This window comes from Oryctolagus cuniculus, chromosome 1 (genome assembly GCF_964237555.1).
Source record: "Oryctolagus cuniculus chromosome 1, mOryCun1.1, whole genome shotgun sequence".
Lineage (NCBI taxonomy): Eukaryota > Metazoa > Chordata > Mammalia > Lagomorpha > Leporidae > Oryctolagus > Oryctolagus cuniculus.
The window spans coordinates 1,988,672-2,016,456 of record NC_091432.1 but is presented as its reverse complement, the minus strand read 5'-3'; the positions used below and the strand labels follow the sequence as shown (position 1 = coordinate 2,016,456).

At 69.6% G+C, this 27,785-nt stretch overlaps 1 protein-coding gene across 20 annotated transcripts in view; it reads left to right on the top strand.

Moving 5' to 3' along the window:
* The first annotated feature begins 1,024 nt into the window (after positions 1 to 1,024).
* BRSK2 (BR serine/threonine kinase 2) overlaps positions 1,025 to 27,785 on the top strand; it is a 40,747-nt gene continuing 13,986 nt past the window's right edge. For 7 of the 20 annotated variants that reach the window (XR_011383364.1, XR_011383371.1, XM_070060550.1 and 4 more), the window contains exons 1-8: positions 1,027 to 1,364; positions 23,469 to 23,563; positions 23,959 to 24,044; positions 25,631 to 25,771; positions 25,938 to 26,054; positions 26,151 to 26,184; positions 26,293 to 26,361; positions 26,730 to 26,876. Coding sequence is in view for 15 of the 20 variants with exons in the window: in XM_070060550.1 (XP_069916651.1) it covers positions 1,271 to 1,364; positions 23,469 to 23,563; positions 23,959 to 24,044; positions 25,631 to 25,771; positions 25,938 to 26,054; positions 26,151 to 26,184; positions 26,293 to 26,361; positions 26,730 to 26,876 (783 nt within the window). In the remaining 5 variants the exon portion in view is untranslated. Of the gene's footprint in view, positions 1,365 to 1,724; positions 1,926 to 23,468; positions 23,564 to 23,958; positions 24,049 to 25,630; positions 25,772 to 25,937; positions 26,055 to 26,150; positions 26,185 to 26,292; positions 26,362 to 26,729; positions 26,877 to 27,785 lie in introns of those variants that run through there. The other 13 variants (XM_070060247.1, XM_070060274.1, XM_070060190.1 and 10 more) reach the window with 10 other exon arrangements.

Genomic DNA, 27,785 nt, shown 5'->3' with positions numbered 1-27,785 from the left:
GACGAGCCTCTGGACTCCCAGGGCCAGTGGAATGGACAGCTGAGCCCAGGCTGGGGACGCAAGCAGCCCAAAGGGACACCCTGGGAAGACCTGGAACAAGAGGTGGCCCTGGGGAGGGGCCCACAGACCCACAGGTGGGGTGGGAACCCCGGCCCTGACCTCGCTCTCCCGGCAGCCGACTTAAACAGCGCTCTTTAATTTAATGTAATTATTTATTTTTGCAAAAACCAGAGGGTCCCCCAGGCCTGGCTACCTCTGAGACTGACCTAGCCTGTTCAGAACTCCCAGACGCACCCCAACCCAAGGCTCGGGGTGTGGGAGGTGCTTGGCCGGCCGCTGCGTGTGTGACCCCGCCAAACTGCCGGGGGTCAGCACCCCCCCCCACCCTGCCCCACGCACCGCAGCGCCCCGGGGAGACTCCTTCGAAAACCCAAAAACCAAGGCCGCGGCCGGCAAGGCGCAAACCCCCCGGCCTGGCGCCCGCCCGCACCCGCTGTCCATCGCTTCCCGGGCTGGGGGCACTCGGGCTCGGCCTCGCCTCGCCCCGCCCCGAGCCCGCCGGGACCTCGCCCGGCTTCGCCCGGCCTCTCCCAGCCGAGCCTGCCTCAGCACCCGCGGCCGCGCTGGACCGCGTGAGGCGGGGCGGGGCAGCGAAGGCGGGCGGCGCCGATTGGCGGGCGTCTCTGATTGGCCGGTCTGCGCACCACTCGCCGCCGCCGCCGCATCCAGCTGCTAGTCGCCCGGGCTCGGCTCGGCTCGGACGCTCGGCTCCGTTAGCTCCGCTCGGCTCGGCCCGGCTCGACTCCGCTCGGCTCCGCTCGGCTGCGCTCGGCTGCGCTCGGCTCGACCGCTCGGCCCCCCTCGGCTCCCTTCGGCTGCGCTCGGCTCGACCGCTCGGCCCTCCTCGGCTCGGCTGCGCAGCTCGGCCCGGCTCGGCTCTCCTCGGATCGGCCGCTCGGTTGCGCGGCCGCTGACGGGCGTGCGCGGGGGGCGCGGGGCGCGGGGCGCGGGCCTCGGCGGCGGCGGCGGCGGCAGCGGCGGCGGAAGCCTGGTGCCCCCGCCCGCCCTGTCCTCTCGACGAGGCGGAGGCGACGCCGCGGGCCGGGCCTCGCACACGGCCGCGGCGGGCGGCGCGGGCGGAGCGCGGGGGGCGCGGGCCGCCGGGGGGCGCCGCGGGCCGCTCGGCGCGGACAGCGGAGCGGACGCGCGACCGGACGGCCCCTCCCTGCCCGCGCGCCCGGGCGCCCACTCGCCGGCGCGCTCGGGAGCGATGACATCGACGGGGAAGGACGGCGGCGGGGCGCAGCACGCGCAGTATGTGGGGCCCTACCGCCTGGAGAAGACGCTGGGCAAGGGGCAGACAGGTGCGTGCGCGCCGCGGGGGCTGGGGGCTGCGGCCCGGCCCGCTCGGCCCGGCGGCGCGAACAATGGGCGGCCCGTGCGCCCCGAGCCCCAGGCCGCGCGGCTGCGGTGGCCGGGCGCGGCCCAAGGACGCGCGGCGCGGGGCGCGGGGCGGGCGGGGGCGCACGGGCCGGGCCCGCTGCAGGTGCACGCCGGCCGCATTGTGCGCGGAGCTCCGGGCCCATTGTGCCGCGGAGGAGGGGGCCGGCCGGGCGCCCATCTGCCGTCTGCCGCGGCCGCGCTCCTGGGCGAGCCGCCCGCGCAGCTGCGCCCGGGCCGCGACCCCCGCCCCCGCGCGCGGTCCCGGCCTCCGTGGCCCGGCCGTTGGCTCCCGCGCTGGCTGCGAGCGCGCGGGGCCGCAGAGGCTGCACAGCGCCCGGCGCACTTTGCAGCGCCGGGCCAGGGAGCCTGCGACGCCGCGTCCCAGGGGATGGCGAGGGGGCTGGCGCTGGCGCTGGGACAGACCCGGGCCTGCCGGGAGGAGGGGCTTTGCAGCGGGGCCTGGCCGTCTTCCGGGGGGACAGGTGAGGGGCCTGCGAGGCCCAGCCGGTGCCAGCGGAGGCCCGCAGCCGCCCTGGCGCCGGGCAACTTTGCCTAGCCTGGCGGTGCTCCGCCAGCCCCCTGGTCTGGTCAGCCAGGCGCGTTCAGAGTCGTCTTTGTCGGAGGCTGGGACTCAGCCATTTTCTTTCTTCTCCCAGGGCTGGCCTGTGTCCTGGGCTGGTGGCACTGACCGCTGGTCTCTATCAGAGAACTTCCGTGGGCTCAGGGCAGGTGGGCGGCCGGCGGAGCAACGGAGGAGGGGTTGCTGGTGCTGTGGGGGCTAGGAGGCTTGGACAACCCCCCCTGCCCCAGGGGCACACGGAGGCGGAGCTGTGAGCCGGCATTCGGGATGAAAAGTGGGCCAGGCCCTGGCTCTGGGGCGGGCAGGGGCCAGGAGACGTGGGGAAGGCAGCCCTGGGACCTCCAGCCCTGAGGGGGCCTGGGCTGCCGGGCTGGGAGGTGGGGGTGCCAGGGCCCCGGTTCCGGGAGGAGGTAGCCGAGTTCCACGTTGGCTTTTTCCTGGGGAGAGTGGCTGTGTGCCCTGAGCTCCGGGATAGCGGCAGAGCCCCGGCGCCAGAATGCAGGAGGCCGTGGGGTAACCCAATTATGGTACCAATAAAATGTCATTATAAGGAAGCACCAGCGTGCAAGTGATGACAGCAATGAATTAGGCTCAGGGCGAGCTCTTGGCCGAGGGCTGCTGCCCTGCGCCGGTTGTAGGAGGTTCCGGGGCGATGGACAGGGACACATGCAGAAGGACACACGTCTGTGTCAGCAGTGCTGCCCCACGAGGTCTGGGCTCTCCTGGGCTCCCGGGGTCCCCGTGCAAAGCTGTGCCCAGGAAGGCCCCGCAGCAGCCCGTCCGGCGGCGCCCGCCTCGCCCCCCTGCTGGCGAGGGGTCACCTGGGGTTTGGTGGACGTGGGCACCACGCACCGGCGGCACTGCTGTGTCCTGAGCCTGCCCTCACTGCAGAGCCAGGCCTGCTGGCAGGCGCCGGGAGGTCCTAACGCTCGACTCGGCCCCGCTGCCGCCCTGGGAGGCCAGGTCCCCAGTGCTTCCCTGGCAGGGCCATTGGCGTGGCCTCAGCGCCGGCGGCTTCTCCCGGCCCCAGGCCCACCGCTTCCCTCTGCCCTGAGCCTTGGAGAGGGAAGCTGCCTGTCTTGAAGTGGCTGTGGTCAGGGCACACTCCGGGGACAGTGGCCCCAGGGTCCAGCGTGAACCCTTCAGCTGGGCCTGCTGGAAGTTTCTGAGATCTGCCTTTGGGTGGGTGGGCTCGGGAGAGGGTGGTGGTGGAGCCTTCTCTGCCCCCACCTGCGCCCGAGGGTGCCCCTTCCAGGGACCACAGGGCCAGCTGGCCCCTTCTTCTGCGTGGCGTTGGCCTTGGCGAGGCTGCTGTCACTTGGTGATGGCATCTGGCCATCCCCCAGGGCAGATGTGGCTTCCTGACGGCTGGGGCGCCACGCAGCCCCAGGACGTGTCCCTGCCGGCAGTGGTGGCATCTGGCCCAGGAAGACCGTTTGGGGAGGAGCCCTTAGAGCCTCCCAGGGGCAGGTGCCACGGGGTGGGGGTGTGAATCCACCTGCAGGGCGCAGCCTGGCCCCTCGTCCCTGCGTGGGGGCTCCCCCCAAGCCGGAGGGTGGGAAGGAGCTGTGTGGCCTTGGCTCCTGCAGCCCTGCTGCCTGGACTAGAACTGGGTGCGCCCCTAGGGGCTGGGCCCTGTGGCCCTGGGGGAAGAAGGGGAGCGGCACCCCCCAGGACGACGTGGGGGCTGCTCTGGGCAACCCTGGGTCCAGGGAAAGAGGGCCGGGCAGGAGAGGCCTGGGAATGACAGCTGCTCCCCAGGTCACCTGGCTGGGTCTCAGGCAGCGGGCGAAGCAGGGGTGGGGCCCGGGCTGCTGTCAGGTCTTCTCAAGTTTCCTTTAGAATGGTGGCAGGCAGGCCCTGGAGCAGTCCAGGAGTGGCAGGAGCCAGGGCAGGTGGGACAGGTGGGAGGGAGGGACAGGTGGGAGGGTGGGACAGGTGGGGAGAGGGACGGACAGGTGGGGAGGGAGGGACAGGTGGGAAGGTGGGACAGGTGGGAGGGAGGGTCAGGTGGGGAGGGAGGGACAGGTGGGAGGGTGGGACAGGTGGGGAGGGAGGGACAGGTGGGAGGGTGGGACAGGTGGGAGGGTGGGACAGGTGAGGAGAGGTGCCCAGCAGGAGCACAGGGTCGGAAGCAGAGGCGGGGGGGGGGGGGGGTGGTGGTGGTGGTGGTGGTGAGTGTGTGTGTGAGTGTGTGTGTGTGTGGGGCGTGCACATAAGGCAGGTTCTGGGTGGGCTGCGAGTGGCCACCGTGCGTGAGGCTGGGCTGGCTGAGGAGCTCACCAGCCAAGCTGGTGGATGGAGTGTGCTGGCCACTGCTGCCCCAGGTCCCCCGCCCCTCTGTGAGGCCCCCAGGTGAGTGTGCAGCCCCCTCCCGCTCAGGCTTTGTCCCAGGCTGGTTTTCAAAGCCCAGGAACCGCCATGGTGGGCCCACACCCTGGTGAGCCACCTGTGCCTCTCTCCCGGCGCTGGAAGGGCCCTGTGTTCGCTCAGTGGCTGAGCTTGGGTGCCCAGAGCCCCCCTTCTGGGGGCTGTCCCACGGGAGAGCTAGGGACAGAGGTTCTTGGGGACGGATAGATACCTCTTGGTGGGGGAGGGAGGAGCCGCAGGGCACGGTCCTGTCCTTGTCTGTGTGGGTCTCGCTGTCTCACCCGCTGGTGCTGGGGCCAAAAGCCCACTGGACAGAGGGCGTGGCACAGGTGCGCGTACTCGCGTGTGCCCGCCCCTGGGGTGCCCACAGAGCTGACGGCATGGGCTGCGGCCGGGGCTCAGCAGCCCCCGGGACCTCCAGATGAGTGCCTCTGGGCCTCTGGTGGTGTCGCGTCTGGAACCGTCCGGAGCTCTGTGCAAAGCGTGGCCAGCTCTGTCGCCATCCCAGGCTCCCTCCGAGGGGAGTCCACTGCTGGAGCTTCTAGGGACTGTGCCACTGCCCAGGTCCCCGGGGGCCCGTCCCTGGCCCCATGGTGGCCAGGGTGGTGTGTGTGTGCCCCTGCCTCCCCGCCCAGCCCCTGAGCGGCCACCTGCAGGCCAGCGTGGGGCCCAGGACTGCAGCGGGGGACGCCGGGGCTGCTGCCTGGGGCGCACACCGGTGCCTCCGTGCCTGGGTTTGGGCCTGAGTGTGCGTGTGCCCGTGTCCGTCTTGAGGCTTGTCTTGGAGTGACCCCAGGGCACAGGGCCCAGCAGGAGCAGTGAGGAGGGCACCTTCACGGCCCTCGTGGACGGTCGCGCCACGCCTGAATTGGCCTGCCAGCACCCGCCAGACCGGGCTCCCTGGCCCTTAACAGGGCGCCCCTACACCTGCAGCCCGGAGGGGCTGTGAACCTTGGGCCCCCTCTGCGGGCTGGGTTTCCCCAGAGCTTCCGAGGCCCTGGACGGTGGGAGGCAGCTGTTGGCCCTCCAGGGTCCTTGGGAGGCGAGGGCCGTGCCGGGCCGGGCCCAGGTGAGCCCTGCTCTCCCCCGAGGCCCAGCTGCCTTCAGGCGTCCTCATGGCTCGGCCCAGGGATGCCGGCTGAGTCAGGCCAGCCTGACTCTGGGCCAGACGGAGGCCGGGCTGGGGCCAGGCCGGGGGACAAAGCCGAGATTGTGCCGGGCGGGCCCAGCGCGGGCCTTGTTTTGCCGCCTCTGAGGGGCCAGTGTTCTGAGGCCGGCCCTGTCCACAGGACAGCGCTCCCAAAGGCCAGGCTGTCGGCGGGAGGCTCCCCTTCTGGTCCAGGGCCCAGGGCGGTGGGGGGAGGGGGAGGGGGCAGCCCCTGAGCTTGTCTCAGGCCAGGCCAGGGTCCAGGGCCATAGGCTGGGTCTGGGGTCTCCCCGAACCCAATTTTGAGAGTCAGTGTAGGTGGAGCCCGGCATGCTGTCCTCGGCCGTGGGCTGTGAAGATGGATCCAACTTCCTCTGGGCCTGGTCAGGGTGGTCAGGCGACTCCAGGCCTTTGTAGGTGGGCAGGGGGTCCATGGCTGCTGGAGGTCAGAGGCACCTTAGGGCACCTGCCTCCCGCCCAGGCTCCGGCCTGCAGGGCAGAGGTGGGAAGGCGGCTTGGACAGCCCCTTCATAGCAGGTGACTCGGCGGGGGAGGAGGCAAGCTCAGTGCTGGTGCCAGGAGAACCCGCCTGGCCAGAGGTGTGGCCGCTGCAGGGCAGCAGGTGTGGGAGTCCCAGGTGACCCCACAGCTGCCAGGCAGCTCCTGGCTTGGGGAGAGGCGGCCATGCCTGGGAGAGGAGCTGCCGGGGAAGCCGTGTGGCTGTGGGTTATGGAGGGCCCCCGCCAGCGACTGCAGGGTCCCAAGGCCGGGCTGATGCTTCCGGGGGAGCTGCCGCCGGGGCTGGTGTGGCTGGGGACCCCCATGGGCCCGCGAGTGGCTGTTTGCTGTGACCTCACCACGGCAGGAGGTGACACAGCGCCGTGCCAGCTCCCAGGAGGGCGCCGGCCAGAGGTGGCTGCGTCAGGGGCCCCTGGGGGTCAGGCACTGTCCTGGTGCAGCCTGCCCATCTCTGCGCCTCAGTGTCCCTCTCTGAAGTGGCCAGGGCGAGGTCGGGTGTGCACAGGGGCTTGCACAGTGGCCAGCGCCGCCCACACACAGAATGGGGACAGCACGGCTGGGCTGATGGGATTTCCCTAAGCTCTGGGTGTGGGGGCGGTGAGCCAGGGAGATGACCACGGGGATTGTGGGGAAGCTGAGCCGGGCAGAGCGGATGCCGGGGCTGGCGTTGTCCCTCGGGGCTCGCGCTGGGGCCCTCCTGCAGGCCTGGGCTGGGGGGCTCGGGACGCCTCCAGCCCTGGCTGGATTCTGTTGTGCGGCCTCTCCCCACCCCTTGCCTGTGCCCTGGTATCGGGGACTGGGAGGAGCTTGGGGGATGGCAGGAGAGCCCTGGGCCTGATGCCCCTGGCTCGCAGCTCCCGTTGGCTCTGGGGCCCAGCCGGTGGGGGCAGGTACCCCACTTCTGTGACTTGTGTGGCGTGAGGGCTGCGAACCCCAGGCCTAGGCTGACTCTGGATCATGGCATTCAAGCTGCAGAAGCCGAGAGAGAAGCACCCCAAGCCAGATGACCCCAGCCCCAGCCGCCAGCCCCTTGCCCCTCCCCGATTGTTTCAAAGTGAGTTCGGGGCGTCGTTTAGTTGTAGATAACCACGCTGTGTGCCTCTTCAAAGCTGTGCGTCTTAAAACGCTGATGTGTGAAACCTGGGTGCAGGTCCGGCCACACCCTGGGGGCTTAGCTGCCTGGAGCCCTCTGGGCCACTGCCAAGGGGTCCAGGCTCTGCCTGAGCCAGGGGGCACCCCCTGCCGGGCACCCAGGGTCCTCCATGTCCGTGGTTCCAGGGCGGGTCTGAGGGCCTCTGTTTCCTCTCGGGATCCCTTCGCTGGCCTCCTTATACTTGACCTGGAGCCCGGCACAGCACAGCTGGTCCTGCCCTGCCTGGGGGCGGTGGCCGCTTGCTCGAATACTCACCTCCTGCCACACGAGGGTTCCGACTGACGGGGCAGGGGCCGCTCAGAGGGACAGTGCTGGCCCCAGGCTGCCTGTCTTCAACCCAGCACGCCCAGCCTGGCCACCTAGTGGACCCCACACCCCCTGCGTCAGGCTGAGGCACAGCTGACCCCAGGTATCTGGTCCTGGGGCCTCCTGCTTGGTGTCGGGGCACCGTAGACTACTGAGGGCTCGTCCTCATGGCTCGGCATGGGCTTAGTGCTCACACCTGTCGTTTCATTCATGTGTGTGTATGCACATGGGTTTAATTTCGTATGTATTTTGTGCATGGGTGTGTCATTTGTGTGTTCCGTGTGTGTTTGGTCTTATGCACATGTGTTTCCTTGTGTTCATGCGTGTTTCACGCTGGCATGCATGTGGTGGTGACTTGGTCCAGCCAGGGCTGTGTGATCTGGAGGAATGGGCCACCCCTGGGCATGGCCGAGGGTGGGGAGCTCAGCTGAGCTGTGGGCATGCCTGGGACCCCTGCCTTCCCACAGAGAGCCCCTCCCCATCTCCAGGGTCAGCCAGGGTCAGCCAGGGGCTGGGGAGCCGGCCCTGGGTCCTGTGCCTGCAGAGCCGGCCTGGGAGCTGTCCAGCACTGGCCCTGCTGCAGTCTGCGGCGAGCCCTCAGCCCTCAGCCCTGGCTTCACTGGAGGAACGAGTGAGGGGCTGGGCGGCCTGGGCAAGTGCCCTAACGTGTCCCCAGTGCTGAGTCCCTTGCTGCGCGCCAACTGGGAACCGGGGGGCTTCGTGCTCAGACCCCAGGTCTGTGTCTGGCAGGGAGCAGCCCCCATCTCGGGCTGACTGTGTGACTCAGTGTGGTGGTCCCTGGCCCCTCAATGCTGGCCCCGCGTCTGAGGCTGCCGTGAGCCCTGCGCCTCCTCTCCCCGGTGGGGAGATACCGCTGGCCACGTGTGGGTATCGGGGCCCGCTGGGGTGGGGGCAGGCATGTGTCGTGGTGGAGTCCCTGGCTCACTCCTGGGCTCTGGTGGCCGGAGGGGTGCAGGAGTTTGGGTTTGGGCCCTGGGGTGGCTGTGGGCAGATGGGGGCCTGTGCTGAGGGGGCAGCTGCGAGCCGGCCGCCATGCTCCCCTGAGTCAGTGCTGTGTGGTTCTGGGAGGAGAGAGACGTGGAAGGTGCCAGCTGCTCCCCTGTGGCCCCCGGATTTCCCCGGCTCCTCGTGATGGGTTTGCTTCTTCAGCCCCTCCCCCCGCCCATCCCAGGCCAATCTCCCGTCAGAGGATGGAGTTGGAAGCGGCAGGGGCTTAGGGCCTGGTTCCCACAAAGGTAGCCCCAGGGGCTGCTGATGGCCAGATAGGCAAGGAGCCAGCTGCTGGGTCATCTCTGTGGAGAGGAGAGCTCATGTCAGATCCGAGGTTGGCTGATGCTAAACCCCAAATCCCAAGGGATTTGCAGCTCGCCATCAGCGCACAGATGGACGGTTTCCCGGGCAGCGCCAGCCAGCAGCAGGTGCACACAGCAGGGTGTAGGTGGGCTCGGGTCACCTGCTGACCCAGGGGCTGTGCAGTGCATGCCCCTGGGGTCTGGTTCCCGCTGCCATGGTGGGACCGGCCCGCTCTGTGGGAGCACAGGCAGCTCACTTGGGCCAGGGGCAGCCAGACCCAAACCCAGGGAAGCAGGTGGGGCCACCCACTCCGGGGCCCCCTGCGTTGGGGACACCCTGCGTGACTCCCCACTGGAGCTGGGACTGGACTGGGGGCCGCAGGTGGGAGTCCGGCTCTCAGGGCAAGGACCTGGGGCTCCGAGCTGCTCTGTCTGCAGAACCTCCCGCCTCTGGGGGTGGGCAGCCCCCTCCACCTGTGTGGGTGCTGGGCATCAGTCAGGGAGGACCCAGGGCCCAGGTGGGCGGGTGGGAGGTGTCCACTGTGTGCAGCCCTGGAGCTGGGGGCCCACAGCATCGTGTCCAGGCCTATGAGCAGCAGCACAAGCAAAACTCGGAGTGGGGGGAGCGTGTCTCCAGCCACAGACCCCTCCCCGTGGCACAGAAGCCTGCTGTGGGGTCTCAGCATCTCCAGCCTGGCCCTAAGGGGCCGAGGGCAGGCCCTGGTCGTCCTGTGGGCCGCTGGCCTTGGGCTCTGCCCTGTAGTGATTCTGGCCGTGCCCCTGAACTCCAGCACCCCAAGGCCTGCAAGATGTATGGTCTGGGGTGCTGCGAGCCGGCTCCATCCCACAGGCTCACAGCTCTGCGCCCCCTCCCATCCCTGGGTCCCCCTTCCCAAAGCCTCCCCTTGTTCCCCTGTGGAGTGAGGACGTGAGAGGGGCTGGCGTCTCCAGGCTGCCATTCCTGACCCCAGCCTGGGATAGATGTGGGGTCCCTCAGCTTGGGGTCTCACCCCCAAGCCGCAGTGGTCAGAGGAGGCTGGGGTGAGGGGAGGCACCAGCCCCTCAGCCACAAGGATTTAGGGACCAGAGTGTGGCCGGCGTGGCCGGTGGCCGCTGCCTCCCCCCGCCCTGCCCTTCCTGCCCGCTGTCCGCTAAGCAGGTTCTATTCTTACCCACATGGGCGCGGATTAGCTGGCTGCTGTCCACAGCAGGCTGCCCTGGCAGGGCCGGGGCCAGCGTCCCCTTGGCGCGCGCGGGGTCTCCCTTCCTGACCACGCCCCCCACCGCCCTTGCAGGTGGGGTGTGTGTCTCATCCATCTCTCTCAGGAGCCTGGTCCCCCGGGGGGTCGCTCTTCCTGGGGGGACTCGGGGGGGGGGCAGGGCCTGCGAGCTGCAGGCCACTGTGTCCGGCTGTACCAGGCCTGCACGGTGGTGCTCTGCTCGGCTCCCGCCTGGGCGTGGGGGCTGCCCTGGCTGCTGTCACAGCTCCTGGCAGCCCTGGCACGGGCAGTGGGAACCTGGCCCTTCCTCTGCAGGGACCCAAGGAGGGGTCCCGCCCCCGGGAGGGCGGTGCTGGCCTGGGCCCAAGCGAGGCAGGCAGATGGGCTGCTGAGCTGTTGGGGTGCCAGTTGGTCCAGATCCTTCCCACAATGCCTGCACGGGCCACGGACCCCACTGTGCCCAGCCCCTCCCACCTCTCCCACCCTCTTGTCTCCCCCCCCACCGGATGCTGGCCTTCCCCACACCCTGTCACCTTCCGTCCACTGCCCCAGCTGCCTAACCCTCCCCCTCCCCCAGTCCCCCCTTTGGCCACCAGAGTGCCACATCCAAGGGTAAACCAAGTCAGTGTCTCCTGGGCAGCAGCTGCTCCCACAGTGCTGGGCTGGACCCCGAGTTCCTCCTCCTGCCCCTCGGCACAGGCCCCCGCCCGCCAGCCCCCACCTCTCCTTGCCACCGCGATTATCCTGTGTGGAGCCGGGGCCCAGCTTCGGTCGCAGCTGGCTCTTGGTGCATGGAGGTTAAGGCCGTCCCAAACCCAGCAGGCATGGCGTGACCACTGCCTAAGTGAGCAGAGGGGCAACAGTCGCAGGGCAGGGGGCCGCAGATGCGGGCCTGGCCCTCCTGGGGTCGGCAGAGGGTGCTCAGCCTCGCCGGCCGTTGGTGGCACTGTCCTGGAGGGAGGGGGGGCTTTCTGCCCTTGGACGCCCCGAGACCCTCCTGAGGCTCCGACAGCTCTGGAGAGTCAGGGCAGGTGGTCCATGTGGGCTCCCAGCGGGGCAGCCCCCCACAGCCCCCCAACCCCCTCCCCAGCCACCTGTCAGTCTAGGACTGTCCCCTGGCGGACGTGGGCGTGGTATCAGCAGGAGACAGCTGTGTGTCGCCCACCCACAGGGGAGGCTGGGCTCCGCGGGCTCAGCTGGGCGCGCAGGGGTGTGTGCGTGCACGTCTGTGTGCAGGCCTGTGCCGTGGTGGCTGCCTGAGAGATTCCCTGGGGCTTCCCAGGGAAGGCTTCCCCAACCTCATCTCCACGGCGACCGGCAGCCCCTCCCTGGGGCCCTCGAGGGGCCACCCGGCAGGTGCGGAGCAGGAGGGGCGGCTGCAGGCCAGCTGTGCTGGGCGCTCACTGGGGTGGCTCAGGCTCTGTCCATCCCATACCCCAATGCCCCTGCCCTGCATGTCCCCAGGGCCTGGACAGCTTCTGGCCAGGGGGTCACTGCCCGCTGTGCCACCTCTGGCCACACTGCGGTGTTGTTCACACACAGGGTGTGAGCCTGGCTCCCCTGGGCAGTCCTGGGTGGGGTGGGGGCTCCTCACGTCCCCCCCCCAGCCAGGGGCATCACCATTCTCTTCCCATCACACCTGCCTGCCCCACAGACCCCCGGCCTCCTGGGTCGCTCCTGCTGGTCTCTGTAACTGTGGTGGCCCTGCCAGTGGTCTCACAAGGACCCCAGCCCCACACTGCCGGCTGAGCCGGGACGCCCGCCGGAAATGGTTCCTCACTGAGTGGTTGAGGATTCCATCAGAATATTACCCCGGGCCGGCTCTGCAGCGCTGAATTGTGGAAGCCAGTTCGTGAAAGTCAGCCGAGCGCCCAGCACCTCAGGACTGGAGGCGGGGTGGTGGAGCCCCTCCAGGAAAGCGTTTCCCGCTGTGTGGGTGGGTGGGCGGGCCAGGGGTCCCCAAATCCAGTTTCACAGCACTGTGCCCAGGAAGGGAGCCCCAGGAAAGCGGCTGGGCTGTGGCCGGGCTGTCCTGTGCGGGAGGAACAGGCGCCTGTCTCCTGGCCCCGCCCCTCCTCAGCCTTCGGGTCAGCCCCACTCCCCGGGGGCTGGGCCCGTCCTGGGGAGTGATGCCCGCCCCTGGTGGCTGACAGGAGCCTGCCTGGCTCAGGGCGGTCCCTACAGGGGATGATGTTGGGGTGTTGGGGGGGGGGAGGGGAGGGCCCTGGTCCTCACTGTGGGTGCACACAGAGGCCGCTCTTGTGCCGAGGAGGAAGGGGGACCCCTCCCACACTGCGTGCAGGCTCAGGAAGGTGGGGGGTCAGGAACCCAGGTGTCCCCAGTGCCTGATATTCTGTTCCCTTGCACAGTGGTGGAGCCCATGGTTCTACTCCCCACAGCCCCTGCCTGCGTCCATTCCACACCCGGGGGCACCCCAGCTTTGCATGTGGGGGCAGGGAGGAGGTCTGGGGTGCAGTGACGTCACTCCCTACCCAGGGGCCAGCGGAAGGGTTGGGGGTGTGTTACCATGATAACAGCCCGGTGCCACCTCCCCACCGGGAGCCCCGAGCACTGCAGGTTTGGGGTGGGCAGGGGCTCCCACGGCCACCCCCCCAAGGCTGAGTCAGGCAGGACACATCCTCAGACCAGCTTCTCCCGGTCCTGCTGTGGCCCTGACCTGTGGGCAGGCGGGGCCCGGAGAGCCACGGCCCAGGTGCATCACCCAGCCTGCCTGCTCTGCCCACCCTGGCCCCCTGCTGCCTGGAAGTGGGCGAGGCAGGAGGGGCTGCAGGTGTGGGGGCTGGGCCCTCGTGCCCCTGCTGTCTTCCCGCCTGGGGCCGGGGCTCCCATGGCTCTCCGTTAGGGGTGGGCCCCTCAGCAGGTGTCTCGTTCTCTCTGGAGCGCTGCTTCTTCAAGGGGTGGCCTGGCCCACACTGGCCCACAGAAGCCCAGTCGGGCGTCGTGTGCTCTTAAGTGGCTGCCCAGAGCTGTTTCCACATGGGAGCCCCGTTCCCTCTGCTCACCCCGGCCTGCCGTCCTGCTCGGCGTCCAGCGGGCTCTGAGTCTCCCCTGCGTCTCCCCGTGAGGCCGTGCGGAGCCGAGGGGCTGTGGAGGGCGCAGGCCCTCCGGGCTGGGCTGAGTCCCTGTGCTGCAGCCGAGACTGACAGCTGTTGCGTCTCGGGTCTCGGGGCGCCTCCCAGCTGCTCAGAACAGCGACTGGAGGAGGCACAGCCGCGGCAGGGCCGTGGGGGCCGCTCCCCAGGGCCCCTCGTGCCGGGGTGCTGGCAGAGTTCCACGTGGAGTCCCTGTGTCGTGAGCCGACAGCCGCCGTGACTGCGGCGTCTCGGGAGGCCCCAGCTGCAGGGCCAGGAAGAGGTGGCTTCTGTTCTAGGCCCTCGTTCCCTGGGGTTGATTGGGGTGGCAGGTGTGGTGTCTCCCAGGGCTGGCCCCCTGCTTGGGCCCCACCCCCTCCCCTGCAGGCCCCGCCTGCCTGGGGGCGCTGGGCAGTGGCTGCTCCTCCTGGCTGGGCCCCTCTCCCTTGAGCTGGTGGGGGGGAGGCCTCAGATGCCCTCGTGGGCAAAAGGAGGTGTTCACTGGGCCCAGAGCTCAGGGCCAATGGCTGGGGTGGGGGCGGGGCCGACAAGGATGCTGCCTGCCTGTCTGCTGCGATCACCATGGCAACAGAGGGAGGTTTGGCAGGGAGGAGGAGGGGGAGGCTTTGTGTGAGGCCGCTGGGGTGGAGACATGCAGGGGAACCTTCTGGGTATGGGTTGGGGTCTTTGGCTTGGGGCTGGTGGGCTGCTCCCCCAGGCCCGGGCTGACCCTCCCGTAAGTACTGGACGTGGATCCGAGCTTCCTTTCTCTGGGGTCCCGGTGTTAGCCCTGGGCCACAGCTGTAGACTGTTAGGGCCAGCGTCCCCTGACAGCCCTGAGCTGGGGTCGGCTGCGTAGCGGGGGAGCCCGGGTCAGGGCTGTGGCCCTGCCCTGGGGTGGGGAGAGGGCCCTGCTGGGCACCGGCCTTACCGTGTCTGACCACTGACCACAAGGATGCCCCTGCCAGTGGACCCCAGCTGCTTTCCCCCTCTGCTTCCCTGGAGAGAGCCCAGGGCCGACCAGCACGGGGCAGAGCCAGGTCTCCAGGTGCTCATCCGATCACATCCCAGGCCGGCCCCCGGCTCCAGCTGCACCCCTGACCCTCACTGCCTGGTGTGTCCATGGGTGAGCAGGACGTGGCCTTGGGGGTGGGGGAGCGCCGGGGGCGGGGCGGGGGCGGGCCTGGGCAGCTGCCCCCTGGTGAAACATCTGGAAACTTGGCCTGTACCAGGTGGCTCTGCGGTGGGGACAGGGCCCTGTCCGCCTGTGGGACACAGCAGTGGCTATCATCCGGGGATGCGTGGCCCCCAAGCTCCACAGGGTGCCCCACGTGCACCCCTCCCTGGTCGGCCTGCCCAGCGTTCCCTGTAGGATGTGAGAGGCCCTGCCCGGGTGGTGCTCAGGCAGGCAGGTGGGTTCACCAAGCCGACCGAACAGTTCTGTCCCTGAACTTGTTCATGAGACAGAGAGCCCCCGTCCACTGGCTCACTCCCCAAATGGCCACCACGGCCGGCCCGGGCTGGGCCCGGCCAAGGCTGGCAGTGTGCCAGGACCTCCTTCCAGCTGCCCCCAGTGTCTCGAGCCCAGGCCCCAGCCCCGCTGCTCTGCGGCTGTGCCTGCGTCCGTCTCTGCGGTCAAGGCGTTGGCAGAGCCAGGTGTTCCGAGGGAGCTGCTGTGGTGCCGGGCGCCACCTCCCTCCAGACCAGGGCTGCCTGCACGTGGGTGTGGCGTGGCCGGCTCGCGAGGCAGCCCCTCGGCCTACCTGTGGTGCCGTCGCTTCTCCTTGACTCTGAAGCGGATGTTGGCTGGGTGTGAGGTTCTGTGTCGTCCACCACGCCGCTGTCTCCTGGGGTCTTGCGTCTGGGGCAGGGGTGGGGATGTCATGTCACGGGCGCCCCCTGATGGGACCACGTGGTTCCCGGCGGCCCCTAGGGTTTCCGCTCAGCAGCGTGCCTCGCGTGGTTTTCGGTGGTCCCTCCCGTGTACCCGTGGGCCGACATTCCAGTGTGCTCTCAACGGTGCGGCCCTGGCTGCCCTTGCCGGATGGGACTGCTGCTCCCAGTGTGCCAGGCTGGGCCGGGGCCACCTGCTTCTCCTTCCGTGTCTCTGTCTCCACCTGCCCAGCCCTCGCCCCCTGCTGACGAGCCCTCCCCGGGGATTCCTGGTTTTGAACTTTTCTTCCGATTGATAACCTGTCGTCCTAACACGTCCGTAGGACCCGTTGCTGAAGATCTGGGGTTTGGCTCATCCATGGCCTGCTTCTGCCATCTTTTTCTCGTGCCAGTGGCCACGTGTCCAACGGGAGGCAGAAGCAGGGATGGTGGCCCCAGAAGGAGCCTCCCTTGCTGCCGCCGGGCCCGTCCCGTGGGGTTGGCCAGCTGGATCCGAACGGGACTTCCTGTGGGTCAGGACTGGGCGGCCCCTGGGCACCTGCAGCCGAGTGTGCCGGCCGCGTGGCTGTGTGGCCGGAGCAGGGCTCCTTCATCTCTGGCTGGGTTTGGAGCGCTGCATGCTGGGAGGATGAACGAGTGAATGAGAGAATGAAGGGGTCCACCTTCCAGGCCTGTGCTGGGCGGGGGTGGGGCCTCTGTCCCTGAGGAGCCGCTGTGCCTCTGGGTGACGCCCCTCGGCCCTGTCCACGCTCTGCACTCCAGCCGGGCCAGCACTGGGCTCCCTGGTCTCGCCTGCCTCATTCGGCTTCTTCTCTTGTTTCCCACTCCGTTTCTCCAGTTTCCCGGTTACTGCTAGCTGTTAGTGCCTGGGAGCTTTCCTCCTCTTGTCGGCTTCCTGCCTTATAGACTTAGCGCCTGTCAAACCCTCGGGCAGTGAGGGAGTTTTGTTAAGTCTGTTTGCTGTGGGCCACTTCCTGTCTCGCCCCGCCCGGGGCCGCAGTGCTCTGTCCACTGAGAGTGGCCGCGTGCTGTGCTGACCGAGGTGCCTGCTGGGCCTCTGGGGGCGGGCTCCTGCCCCATGCGTTTGTGTGTGCGTACCTCACATGTTCATGCAGAAACCTATGTGCGTGCACACACACGCATCGAGCACACATTGCGTACATGCGTGTGAGTATACATGCATTTGCGTGAGTGTAGGCGTGTGTGCACACACGTTTGCAGCCAGCCTGTCCCTGGCTGCTCTGTGACTTCCTGGCACCCGCGCCCTCAGCAGCGCTCCTGCTGGCTATGCAGCCCACCCTGAGGCCGGCCTGCACCCCTGGGGCCCCGGAGACCACAGGCCCCGCCCTGACCCCAGCACCCGGGCTCCTCGGATGTGCCGAGGTTCCTTCAGCACAGCCAGACCCCCTCTCGAGCCCAGAGGCGGATCCGTGGCTCAGCTCACCAGGATGTGCCCCGGCAGCCACCCTGCAGGCCCCGGTCTGGACCACCCCCCAGGGCCGCCCCGGGATGTGTCTCCACCCCAGTCCGTCTCGGAACCTGGGCCTTAAGGTCCTGGGACCGGTGCCCCCCCACCTCTTCACCTGCCTGGTGAACACCCCGCTCCTCCGCTCCCGTCCTCGGCTGAGTTCAGAGCCGTGCCAGCCTGCGCCCCGTGGCCTCCTGCAGGTGCCCAGGGAATTCAGCTTCTCAGGGGCCTGGGCACCAGGGGATGGGGTGGGTCTGTGTCCCCAGGAGGGTCCCCTCGGGCCCAGGCCTGAGCGGGGGTGGGGCTGCTACCAGTGCAGGGCAGAGGGGGACTTCAGTGGGGCCTGTGGGTGAGTGCTGAGTTCCCAGCCCCTGCAGGAGAGAGGGCTCTGGGCTCAGCCTGGGGATCCCCTGACTTTGCCTGGGGACAGGTCCAGCCCGCGCCTGCCCCCTGCAGGAAGCTGGGACTGCGGGTACGGGGCGGGGGCTCACCCCCAGGGAGGAGGTGTTGGGAAGAGGAAGGGGGAGGCGGGCTCCCTGGGGGACCTTGGGTGCCTTCCCGCTGCGGGTCAGGGGCTTCCGGCCTGGGGCCCCCCGCAGAGAGGGTGCAAGGGGGAGGGGCTCCTGGCGTCATTCAGCGCAGGAGGTTCCGCTCCGAGTGCACGTAGAGCCCCCCAAGCTGAGGAGGCCAAGGGGGTGGGGGTGGGGAGAAGGGGGCGTCTTGAGGACCAGGTGGGGCTCTGCCTGCCTCTGCTGGCCGGACCCCCAGCAATGGGTGGGAGCAGGGACTCCCTCCTCCCAGCACGGCCCTGCAGGGGGACGAGCCCCCAACCCTGGCTGAGGGAGGACCCTTCCAGGCTGGACTCCTCCGTGTGGGTGGGCTCGGAAGCCGCGGCCCTTGCCCCATCCCCTCCCTCCCCCCCAACCCCCCCACTCCACTGTGTTTGGGGGTCCTCGCTCACACTGAGCCCCATCATGGGTCTTGCGTGGAGGTGGGCTCCTGGCTGCAGAGACTGGACTCGGGGCTGGGGAAGCGGGCAGCTCCCGGCCAGCGGGGGGCACTCGCCTGTGCCGGGGGTGGGGCAGACAAGTGCCCCAGGGTCACGGCCCCTAGGAGGTGAAGGGTGTGGCCAGCGTGGGGCCAGCGGTTTGGCCCCGAGCTGGCCACCTGCTCTCCCTGGGCGGCGGGGCAGGGCTCACTGCTGGGCTCCTCCCCGCCTGGCCAGCTGTCCCAGGTCCTGAGGGGCTGGAGGAGCTCCCTGGCCCCTGCACAGCTGCAGGCCCTGTGCACCCCCCACTCCACCACCTCTGCCCCGTGTCACCAACGCTCCAGGCCCACACCCAGCTTGGGGCTGGGCCAGCTTGGGGGTGAGGGGTGCAGGGGCCGGGGAAGGGGCCTCGAGGCCTGCACAGCTGGTTCCTGAGCAGGTGGTCCCACTTCCCTGCCTTGGTTTCCCCTTCCAAAGGGGCGCAGGGTTCTGTGGGGACCCAAGGTGGTGTGGCTGGGCCTCTGGCCGAGCCTGCCCACCCACTGCCCGGAGCCCACACCTCCCAGGGCGTGTCCAGCCCCAGGCCCCTCCCTCCAGAGCTGCTGCCTCCCAGACACAGAACCCAACAGAGAACTCGGTCTGAGGCCAGCGGCGTGGACACTGCTCTGAACCGCCCACCCTCTGCCTGCCGCTGCCCGAAGGGCTCAGGCACGGGGTGGGGCGCAGTGACTGGTGAGGCTGCCACCGAGCAGCCCTCGGCACAGCCCGTGCGGCAGGCGGCGCGGCTGTCCGGGGCAGCGGCCTGGGGTCCGTTTCCGCTCTCTGCGTGTTGGTGCCGGGGTGTCAGCCCTTCTCGGGGGCCGCCAGCGTCAGCATCCTGCCTGGCCACCCGTGTGGGCAGGTCTGCCCGTGGTGTCCAGCCGCAAGGATCCCTTTTTGCAGAGACACTGTGTGGGAAGTCCACAGGAAGTGGCTCCCTGTCTCCAGGGAGATGGGTGCCCACACAGCCGGTGACAGAAACAGCGGTGCCCGCGGCAGGGAGGCCGAGGAAAATGGGTCACCATTGGCTGTGCTGTGGCTCCGGTCGCTCGTGACCCCTAGGGCACTGCGGGGAGCTGCTGGAGCAGGGTGCCGCTTTGCCACCCGATTCCAGCTCAGCACTACCCCCTACCCCGGGGGAGCCTCACTCCCCAGCACCCCAGGGGAGGGCTCCGCTGTCCACTCCCACAGCCCAGGGCCAGGTGCCGCAGGCTGGGCTCTACCAGGGCTTCCTGCCCCTGTCTGGTTCCTTCTTCCGCACGCTGGGCCCTGCTGCCCCGCCGGCCACGTTCAGCACCAAGGACAACGGCCTCTTCCGCCTTCCTCCCCAGAGCACCGCCTCCCCCAGCTCTCTCCACTCCCACGCCCCTCACTGGCCTCTGGGGGCGGAGCTGACTCCCGTGCACTGTTAAGGCAGGGGCGGAGGTGGTGGGAGGTGGGGGAGGGGTCTCTGTGTGCAGATGGTGGCTGGGGAGGCACGGGGAGGAGGGCCGTGTTCCTGTGGTTGGCGCAGGAGCAGCTCAATCAGCCGCTGCTGAGCCGTGCCTGCGGACTCCGTGGGGGTGGGAGCCCAGTGCTGAGGCTGGGGAGGGGTCAGTGAGTGGATGGCAAGAAACAAGCAGTAGACGGGGAGGGGAAGTGGGGGCCCAGGGGCCCACCTGTCCATCCCAGGCCCAGGGACAGCTCCTGCCGCGGCCGGGTCAGCACCGTTACCTCTTCCCCAGGGTCTGTGGGCCCCCTGCAGAGCTGGGGCTGGGTGCACCGCCAGGCTGGGGGTCGCGGTGCTACAGGACGCACAGGGCTGAGCCGTTCTAGAGAAGGGGGCAGGGAGCCAGGCTGTGCTCCCAGAGAGAGGCCCAGTCCCGGCCTCTTGGCCTCAGGCCAGGTCTGCGGAGACCCTGTGATGCACAGGCAAGGCCCTGGGGGGCTGGGGGCTCTGGTCACGTGGGACGAGGTCCTGCTAGAGGGTGGGCACTGGTGGCAGGGATGTGGGCAGCTGGGACAGAGGCACAGGACTCTCCTGCCCAAGCAGGTGAACACGGCCCCGTGGTGGATATGTCCTGGAGCCACCTATGCCGAGAGGGGCTGAGCCCCCGTCTGTGTGTCGGTGGGGTTGGCAAGGCTGTGACAGGTGCTACGGGGAGTGCCCAGGGCCCTGGGAGGGTGTGGCTCTGTACTCCTTGGGGAGGGCTCCGGGAAGCAGAAGGCACGGGTGCTGCCTGTGACTGGCGTGCGCGGTGGCTGGGGGCCCCGAGAGCCCCAGCCTCACTGGGAGCCCCAGGGGCTGCCGCTGCCCCAGGGCCTGTGCTGTCGTCTGCCCTCCAGACCCCTACCCACACCAAGGAGCAGGGTCCCCGGGAGACCCTCCGCACAGCAAGCTTGCAGCCCCCAGGGCTCAGGGCCCCCCTGCGGGTCTTTTCAAAGGGACTCTGCCCTGGAGGGAGGGAGCCAGGGGACGCTTGCACCCAGGTCCCCGGATGCCATCACAGCTGCCCAGGGCCCCTGTGGTCAGAGGGAGCCAGGCTCTGCCTGCCACCACCCTGGGGTCCCCCGAGAGCCCCCTGCCGCCCCCTCTCCCCTGATCAGTGTGGCTGGCTGCCCTGCGGAGACACCCAGCTCCTGGGCCCTGCCAGGGGAGGCTGCCACTCCTCGGGGTCCCTTTGACCTCTGTCTCTCCTGGCCTGGAGATGGGGGAGCAGACGCGCTTATCTGTGTAAGAAAGACTTGAGGCGTGAGGCAGACGGGAGTGGCGAGCCAGCGAGCGAGGTGCAACGGGGCAGGGCGTCCTGTTGGACCTGAGAGAGAGGGAGCCCGGCCGTTCAGCCTGGGCTAAGCCAGGTTGCAGAGTGTGCCGGAGCAAATGCACCTGCCGGGCCGGGCGGGTGTCTCCCGGGAGGCAGGGCCTGCAGTCTGCCCTCGGGCTGGGATCCACTTCTGCCCACCGTTCCTCCTGCCTCTCCTGGACAGAGGGCTTGCCGGGTGTGAACTCGGGGAATCCCTCCCAGGGTTTCCTCACCCAGTGTCATCAGCCTGGGCAGCCCACTTGGCGCTGGGCAGAGAGGATTCCCCTGGGGGGGGGAGGCTGGGACCCCCCACTCTGTGATGGTGTCAGGGGGTGGGCAGGACTTGGCAATGTGAGATGCTGGGAGGGGGGACCCCCCACTCTGTGACGGTGTTGGGGGTGGGCAGGACTTGGTGGTGTGAGATGCTGGGAGGGGGGACCCCCCACTCTGTGACGGTGTCGGGGGTGGGCAGGACTTGGTGGTGTGAGGTGCTGGGAGGCTGGGACCCCCCACTCTGTGACGGTGTCGGGGGTGGGCAGGACTTGGTGGTGTGAGATGCTGGGAGGCTGGGACCCCCCACTCTGTGACGGTGTCGGGGGTGGGCAGGACTTGGTGGTGTGAGATGCTGGGAGGCTGGGACCCCCCACTCTGTGATGGTGTCAGGGGGTGGGCAGGACTTGGCGGTGTGAGATGCTGGGGGGGGGAGGCTGGAACCCCCCCACTCTGTGAAGGTGTTGGGGGTGGGCAGGACTTGGCGGTGTGAGGTGCTGGGAGGCGGGACCCCCCCCTCTGTGACGGTGTCGGGGGTGGGCAGGACTTGGTGGTGTGAGATGCTGGGAGGCGGGGAGGCTGGGAACCCCCCTCTGTGAAGGTGTTGGGGGTGGGCAGGACTTGGCGGTGTGAGGTGCTGGGCTGCTCCCCAGGCCCCTGGCACACATGCAGGCTGATTCCTAACTTCTGCTGACGCTCGGGCACCCGCAGCCTCCCCACCCCCGGAAGCTCCCCGCCTGTCACCCCCTGGGCCGTAGCCTGGCCCTGGCAATTATCAGTGGCAACATATACTTTCCCCCTGCGTGCGTGCGAGCTGTGTTTGTGCGGAGACGGCGATTAGCGAGGAAGTCACAATTGGAAAATGAGCCCCTGTGCGTGGAGGGGGGCTCCCCCATCTGCAGGGTGGGCGGGGGAGCGCGGTGCCGGGCAGGGCCTGTTGTGATCAGCGCTGGCGAGCGCCCCGTGTGGTTCTTGTGACCCGCTTCAGGCAGGTGGGCCTGGGGTGGCCCAAGGCTCACAACTTAAAAAAAAACTTTCCTATTTTTAGTTATTTGAAAGGCAGGAAGGGACAGAGGGAGTCTTCCACGCGCGGGCTCGCTCCCCAGATGGCAACAACGGCCAGGGCTGGGCCAGGCTGGGACCCACGAACGTGAATCATCATCCGATGCCCCCAGGTGCACGTCAGCAGGACGCTGGGCCCAGGAGCGGAGCTGGGAGCGGGCAGCGCTGCCCCTCCCGCTGCCCGTGGTGCCTCCGTCCTGCCCTTGTCTGGAGGCAGTGCCACGTTCCCCACGTGCGTCTTTTAGCTCCATCGTGAGGATGTGTACGCTGGTGTGTGTGCTGCATACGTGTGTACACGCAGCGTGTGTGTGTGTGTGCACGCGTGTGCACACTGTCCCTGTCTGGGGCCCTCTGCTGTGGTCAGCTGGCCTGTGCCGTCCTGGGGCTGTAACAACTGAACCCCGTGCCCTGCGGGGACTCGTGCAGATGCAGGGTAACGTGGATCTGGGCCCGTGCCGGGGCCCCCGGCCTCGGGGATGCTGCTGGCACCTTCCGGGGGCTGTGCCCATGGTGCCTGGGGGTGTCCCTTGCTGCCCTTTGTCGGCTGCACCGTGCGGGGCGTGGCACGGCTGGGCTGCAGGAGGCCTCTCTTGCCTTCTGCCTCGTCTGGGGACTTGGGTGGCGGCACGGGGTGTTCTCCCTGAGTCCTGTGCTGCTGGCTGGGGGCACACAGCCCGCGGGGGCATCAGGTGTTGTCCCAGGGCCCCGGGAGGAGGCGCAGGCCTGGCGTCCTGCGGTGCATCCCGGGGGGGGGGGGGGCTCTGGATCACAGGTGATGGAGACCCCTGCCTCCTCCTGCTACAGATCAAGGGTGCCCAGCCTGCAGGAGTCCCTGTCTGGGCAAACACAGCCCCTGAGCCCCCAGCTCAGCTCCCACAGGGCTCCCCCAGCTCTTGTGCCCTGCCGTGGTCCAGGGGAAGCCCAGCCCCCGCAACTCGCAGGCTGACCAGGGAGGCACCTGCACCTGAGGACATTTGCTGAAGGCCTGGGCAAGGACCCCAGGTGTGCGGGGAGGGGACCCCCCAACGACATGCAGGAGCCCAACCTGGAGGCCCAGGAGGCAGGGGTTTGGGGGTTCTGTTTAGGACCCCACGGAGCTGGTCGGGGAGCAGGAAGGAAAGCTGAGCTTGCAAAAGCAGACGCCACACTCGGGCGGTTGGGACTTGGTGCAGCCGCAGGTGGTGACGCCCAGCGGGAGGCTCAATGCAGCTGTGTGACTGGACTGTGGGTTTCTCGTGTTTGTTCCCCACACCCACCGAGAAGGAGACACGCACACACATGTGCCCGCCAGCGCGGAAACCTCGTGGTCAGGCCACAGCCCAGAACCACAGGCGTGACTGTCGGGCAGGTCCATGTGGTGTCCACAGGAGCCCACCAGGCTCCGGGCACTGCATGCACTGGGGAGGTGGGCGAGCACCTCCTCCCAGCCGTGGGACCCCCACCCCAGCAGGGGGAGCCCGTGAGACAGGGCAGGTAGGGGTGACCAGGACCCTGTGACACTGACGAGCTCCGTGTGCCCGGGACAGCAGAGGTGGGTCCCGGGAGGAGGGGGCCGACACCTGTGCCAGGTGAACGTGGAGCGGGGGCTCAGGTGCAGGGGCTGGGGCCTGGGGATGTGGGGAAATGGGCTTGGGGGTCTGGCCAGCTAGGGATACCTGGAGGCCTAGGGGGCGCCGAGCTGGGCAGCAGCCTCGGGAGCCCGGCTGGCCTGGGGTTCCCTGGGCAGCAGGGATGGGGTCCAGGCCTTGTGTGGGGGGAGCACGGTGGCTGGGGCCATGGTGGGCACCGCAGAGCTGAGCACAGCCTCCCTCCGCCCCCACAGGCCTCGTGAAGTTGGGCATCCACTGTGTCACCTGCCAGAAGGTGGCCGTCAAGATCGTCAACCGCGAGAAACTCAGCGAGTCTGTGCTCATGAAGGTGGGCGCCCGCCGGAGCTGGGCGGGGCCCCGGGGAGTCTGAGGATGCCCACCTGTTGGGAGTTGGGCGGGGCCCCGGGGTCCCAGGGAGTCTGAGGACGCCCGTCCCCTGGAGCTGGGCGGGGCCCCGGGGGCTCTCTGAGGATGCCCACCTGTTGGGAGTTGGGCGCCCGTCCCCTGGAGCTGGGCGGGGCCCCGGGGACTCTCCCACCCGGCCTTCTCCACTGGGGACCTTGTGCGGTGGGGGTTGGTTGTCCTTGGGGATGAGGCTGGGCGCCGCCCCGGCCGGTGTCCGGCGGGGCGGGGCGGGGCGGGGCCGGTGAGCGACGCTGTCTGTCTCGGCAGGTGGGTGGGGCGGGGCGGGGCCGGTGAGCGACGCCGTCTCTGTCTCTGCAGGTGGAGCGAGAGATCGCCATCCTGAAGCTCATCGAGCACCCCCACGTCCTGAAGCTCCACGACGTTTACGAGAACAAAAAATATTTGTAGGTATTGCTGGGCCTGGAGGGCTGGGCTGGCCGGGGGGCCGCGGGGCAGGGCCCAGGCCAGGCCAGCGTTCTGGGCCCCTGTCCTCGAGGAGGGTCTGGGCCCGGGCTGTGCGCTCACTGCTTCCTGCCCGGACCCCTGCGACCTGGACACCAGCCTGGGGACAGTGCGTCCGCAGGAGGGGCTGGGGTCCTGGGCAGAAACGCTGTCGCCGCCCCCCCCCCGGCCTAGATACCTGCTGCTGGGTGTGGCTGCCTCCTGCACCTGTCATCGCCACCAGGGCTGACCCGGGCACCCCAGCTCCCTGTGGGGCGACATGACGGGGCCCCCAGAAAGCAGGGCAGCTGCACCCCGAGGCCCTCTGGGGTCCTGACAGCACTGTACTTAGCCCTGCAGTTCCAGGACATGTCCACAGAGGGCGCTGTCCGGCAAGGCTGCTGCCCAAGGGGACCCAGACGTCCCCACCCCAAAGGCCCCCATGCCCGCCTTGCCATTGGAACCAGGTCCTGTCAGAGGCAGGGCCGTGGAGATGGGCTAGGTGCGGGCAAGGGGGCCGGACTCTGGGTCCCGTTAGCGCCCGTCCCTCCCCACAGCACTCTCAGCAGGAGGGGCTGGCAGGAGGTTGGGGGCTGGCGCTGGGGGGTGGCGTTGACCTAGGGAGGAAAGCGAGGGGCTAAGGCAGCCGAGGAGGCAGTGGCGGGGGTCCGCGCGGTGGGGGCCTGGTGTGACAGGTGCGTGGCCAGGACAACACTGAGCCGATGCCGGCCCGGATGTGGGACAGGTGGGGGTGCCCTCCGGGGCTGAGAGCCACGGCACACACAGTGTGGGGACTGGCCTGAGCGCTCAGCTCCACGTGAGCCCTGTGGACAGGCAGCCGGGCCGTCGGGCTGGAGGGGGAGCATGCTCTGGGGAGGCCGGCTGAGCGGGGCAGGCAGGGCAGTGGGGGACCAGGACTGCCCAGGTGCCGGGGGGGGGGGCTTGGCTGCAGATGTGTGACCCCTGGGTGGGCACAGAGTCCAGCAGGCACCACTCAGCCCCAGGACCAGCCCCTCCTGCCCCGGCTCCGGCACTGTCCCCATACCCCTGTCCAGGGGGACACCCCCCCACGGACTTCTGCCCAAGGGGCTTCACTTCACACTGACCCCTTGATTCCTGCCCAGGCCAGGCTCACCTCTGCTCGGAGAGTCCAGCCCCTCCCCCTTCCCACGTCCCAGCAGCCACCCTCACGCACGCCGAGTGACACCCTCCGTGGGGTCCACTTCTCAGACCCATCTTGGGGGGCAGCACCCACGCTGTCCCCCTCCTGGCCAGAGCCTGGATGCCAACCCGCCCCACACCTCTGCCCCCCGCACCTGGCAGCCCACAGGGCCGTGGGCTGGGCTGCAATGGAGGTGCCGGGATCCGAATGTCAAGCCCCTGCCCGTCCACCCCCACAGGCTCGGTGGGCTCTGGCAGCGCAGGAGCCGGGCCAGGACCCGAGCGGGGTGGAGGGCCCAGCCTGGGCCGGCCGGGGGGCCCCGCACACCCTGGAGGGTCGGCAGCTCCCCCACCTGGCCGGGGCCCTGACGCTGTCCGGCTCGCGCAGATACCTGGTGCTAGAACACGTGTCCGGCGGGGAGCTCTTCGACTACCTGGTGAAGAAGGGGCGGCTGACCCCCAAGGAGGCCCGCAAGTTCTTCCGGCAGATCATCTCGGCGCTGGACTTCTGCCACAGCCACTCCATCTGGTGCGCGCGCGCCCCCCGCTGCCCGGGCCCAGGCTGGCCGCCGCCCTGAGCCCAGGGCCCCTGCCCGAGGCTCCAGAGGTGGTCTCCGCCTGTGACTTCCCCGGGCTGGGGGAGTGGGGCTCTGAGGAGGGGCCCCGGGTCAGCCTGGCCTGGTCCCCCTCCCCAGCCACAGGGACTTGAAGCCGGAAAACCTGCTCTTGGACGAGAGGAATAACATTCGGATCGCGGACTTTGGCATGGCCTCGCTGCAGGTTGGGGACAGCCTGCTGGAGACCAGCTGCGGGTGGGTGGCGCCGCGCGGTCTGCCCCGGGGGCGCAGGGGGGCGGGCGGGCTGCTGGGCCTCGGGCCGCGTCCCCTGACTGCCCCTTCCGCCCTCAGATCCCCGCACTACGCCTGCCCGGAGGTGATCCGGGTAAGTAGCCGCGGCCGCAGCCCCCGATGGGCACCCTGTGGGCGGAAGGGGCCTCGCAGACCCTCTGCTGCTCCCATGCGCCAACGCCCCGGGCCCTGCCGTCCGCAGGGGGAGAAGTACGACGGCCGCAAGGCGGACGTGTGGAGCTGCGGCGTGATCCTGTTCGCGCTGCTGGTGGTGAGCCCCGCCCCTCGCCCCGCCCTCGCCCCGCCCCCGGGTCTCCCGCCACACCCCCGGGCCGCCCTCCTGTGCCGGCTGCCCTGCCCGCTCGCCACGCCCCCGGTCTTCAGCCACGCCCCTTGCCCCACCCCTGGGTCTCCAACCACGCCCTCTCCCCGCCTCCGGGCCTCCCGCCATGCCCCTGGGCCGCCCTGCCCGCTCGCCCCGCCCTCGCCACGCCCCCGGTCTTCAGCCACGCCCCTTGCCCCACCCCTGGGTCTCCAACCACGCCCTCTCCCCGCCTCCGGGCCTCCCGCCACGCCCCTGGGCCGCCCTGCCCTCGCCCCGCCCCCGGCCTTCAGCCACGCCCCTCCGCCCGCCTGCAGGGGGCGCTGCCCTTCGACGACGACAACCTGCGGCAGCTGCTGGAGAAGGTGAAGCGCGGCGTGTTCCACATGCCGCACTTCATCCCGCCCGACTGCCAGAGCCTGCTGCGCGGCATGATCGAGGTGGACGCCGCGCGGCGCCTCACGGTGCGGCCCCGCCCCCCCGCCCGCCCCGCCCCGCCCCGCCCCGCCCCGCCCGCCCCCCCCGCCCCGCCCGGGAGGCCCGTGCGCGTGCGTGTGCCCGGGCGCCCCGACTGCCAGAGCCTGCTGCGCGGCATGATCGAGGTGGACGCCGCGCGGCGCCTCACGGTGCGGCCCCGCCCCGCCCGCCCCGCCCCGCCCCGCCCCGCCCGCCCCCCCCGCCCCGCCCGCCCCCCCCGCCCCGCCCGGGAGGCCCGTGCGCGTGCGTGTGCCCGGGCGCCCCGACTGCCAGAGCCTGCTGCGCGGCATGATCGAGGTGGACGCCGCGCGGCGCCTCACGGTGCGGCCCCGCCCCGCCCGCCCGCCCCGCCCCGCCCCGCCCCGCCCGGGAGCCCGTGCGCGTGCGTGTGCCCGGGCGCCCCGACTGCCAGAGCCTGCTGCGCGGCATGATCGAGGTGGACGCCGCGCGGCGCCTCACGGTGCGGCCCCGCCCCCCCGCCCCGCCCCGCCCCGCCCGGGAGGCCGTGCGCGTGCGTGTGCCCGGGCGCCCAGGTGTGTGTGGTGTGCAAGTGTCTAGGCATGTCACAGGTATATTGCACAGGTGTGTGGGCGTGTGCACAGGTACGTGTGCACTGGTGTGTGGGGGTATGCTTAGATGTGCCCAGGTGTGTGTGGAGGCGTGCACAGGTGTGTGGAGGCAGGCACAGATGTGTAGGTGTGTGGGTGTGTAGGTGTGTGGGCATGTGCCCAGGTGTGTGGGGGTATGCTTAGATGTGCACAGGTGTGTGTGGATGCATGCACAGGTGTGTGGGCAGGTGCACAGGTGTGTGAATGTGTGCACAGGTGTGTGTGGGCGTGTGCACAGGTGTGTGAATGTGTGCACAGGTGTGTGTGGGCATGTGTGCAGGTGTGTGA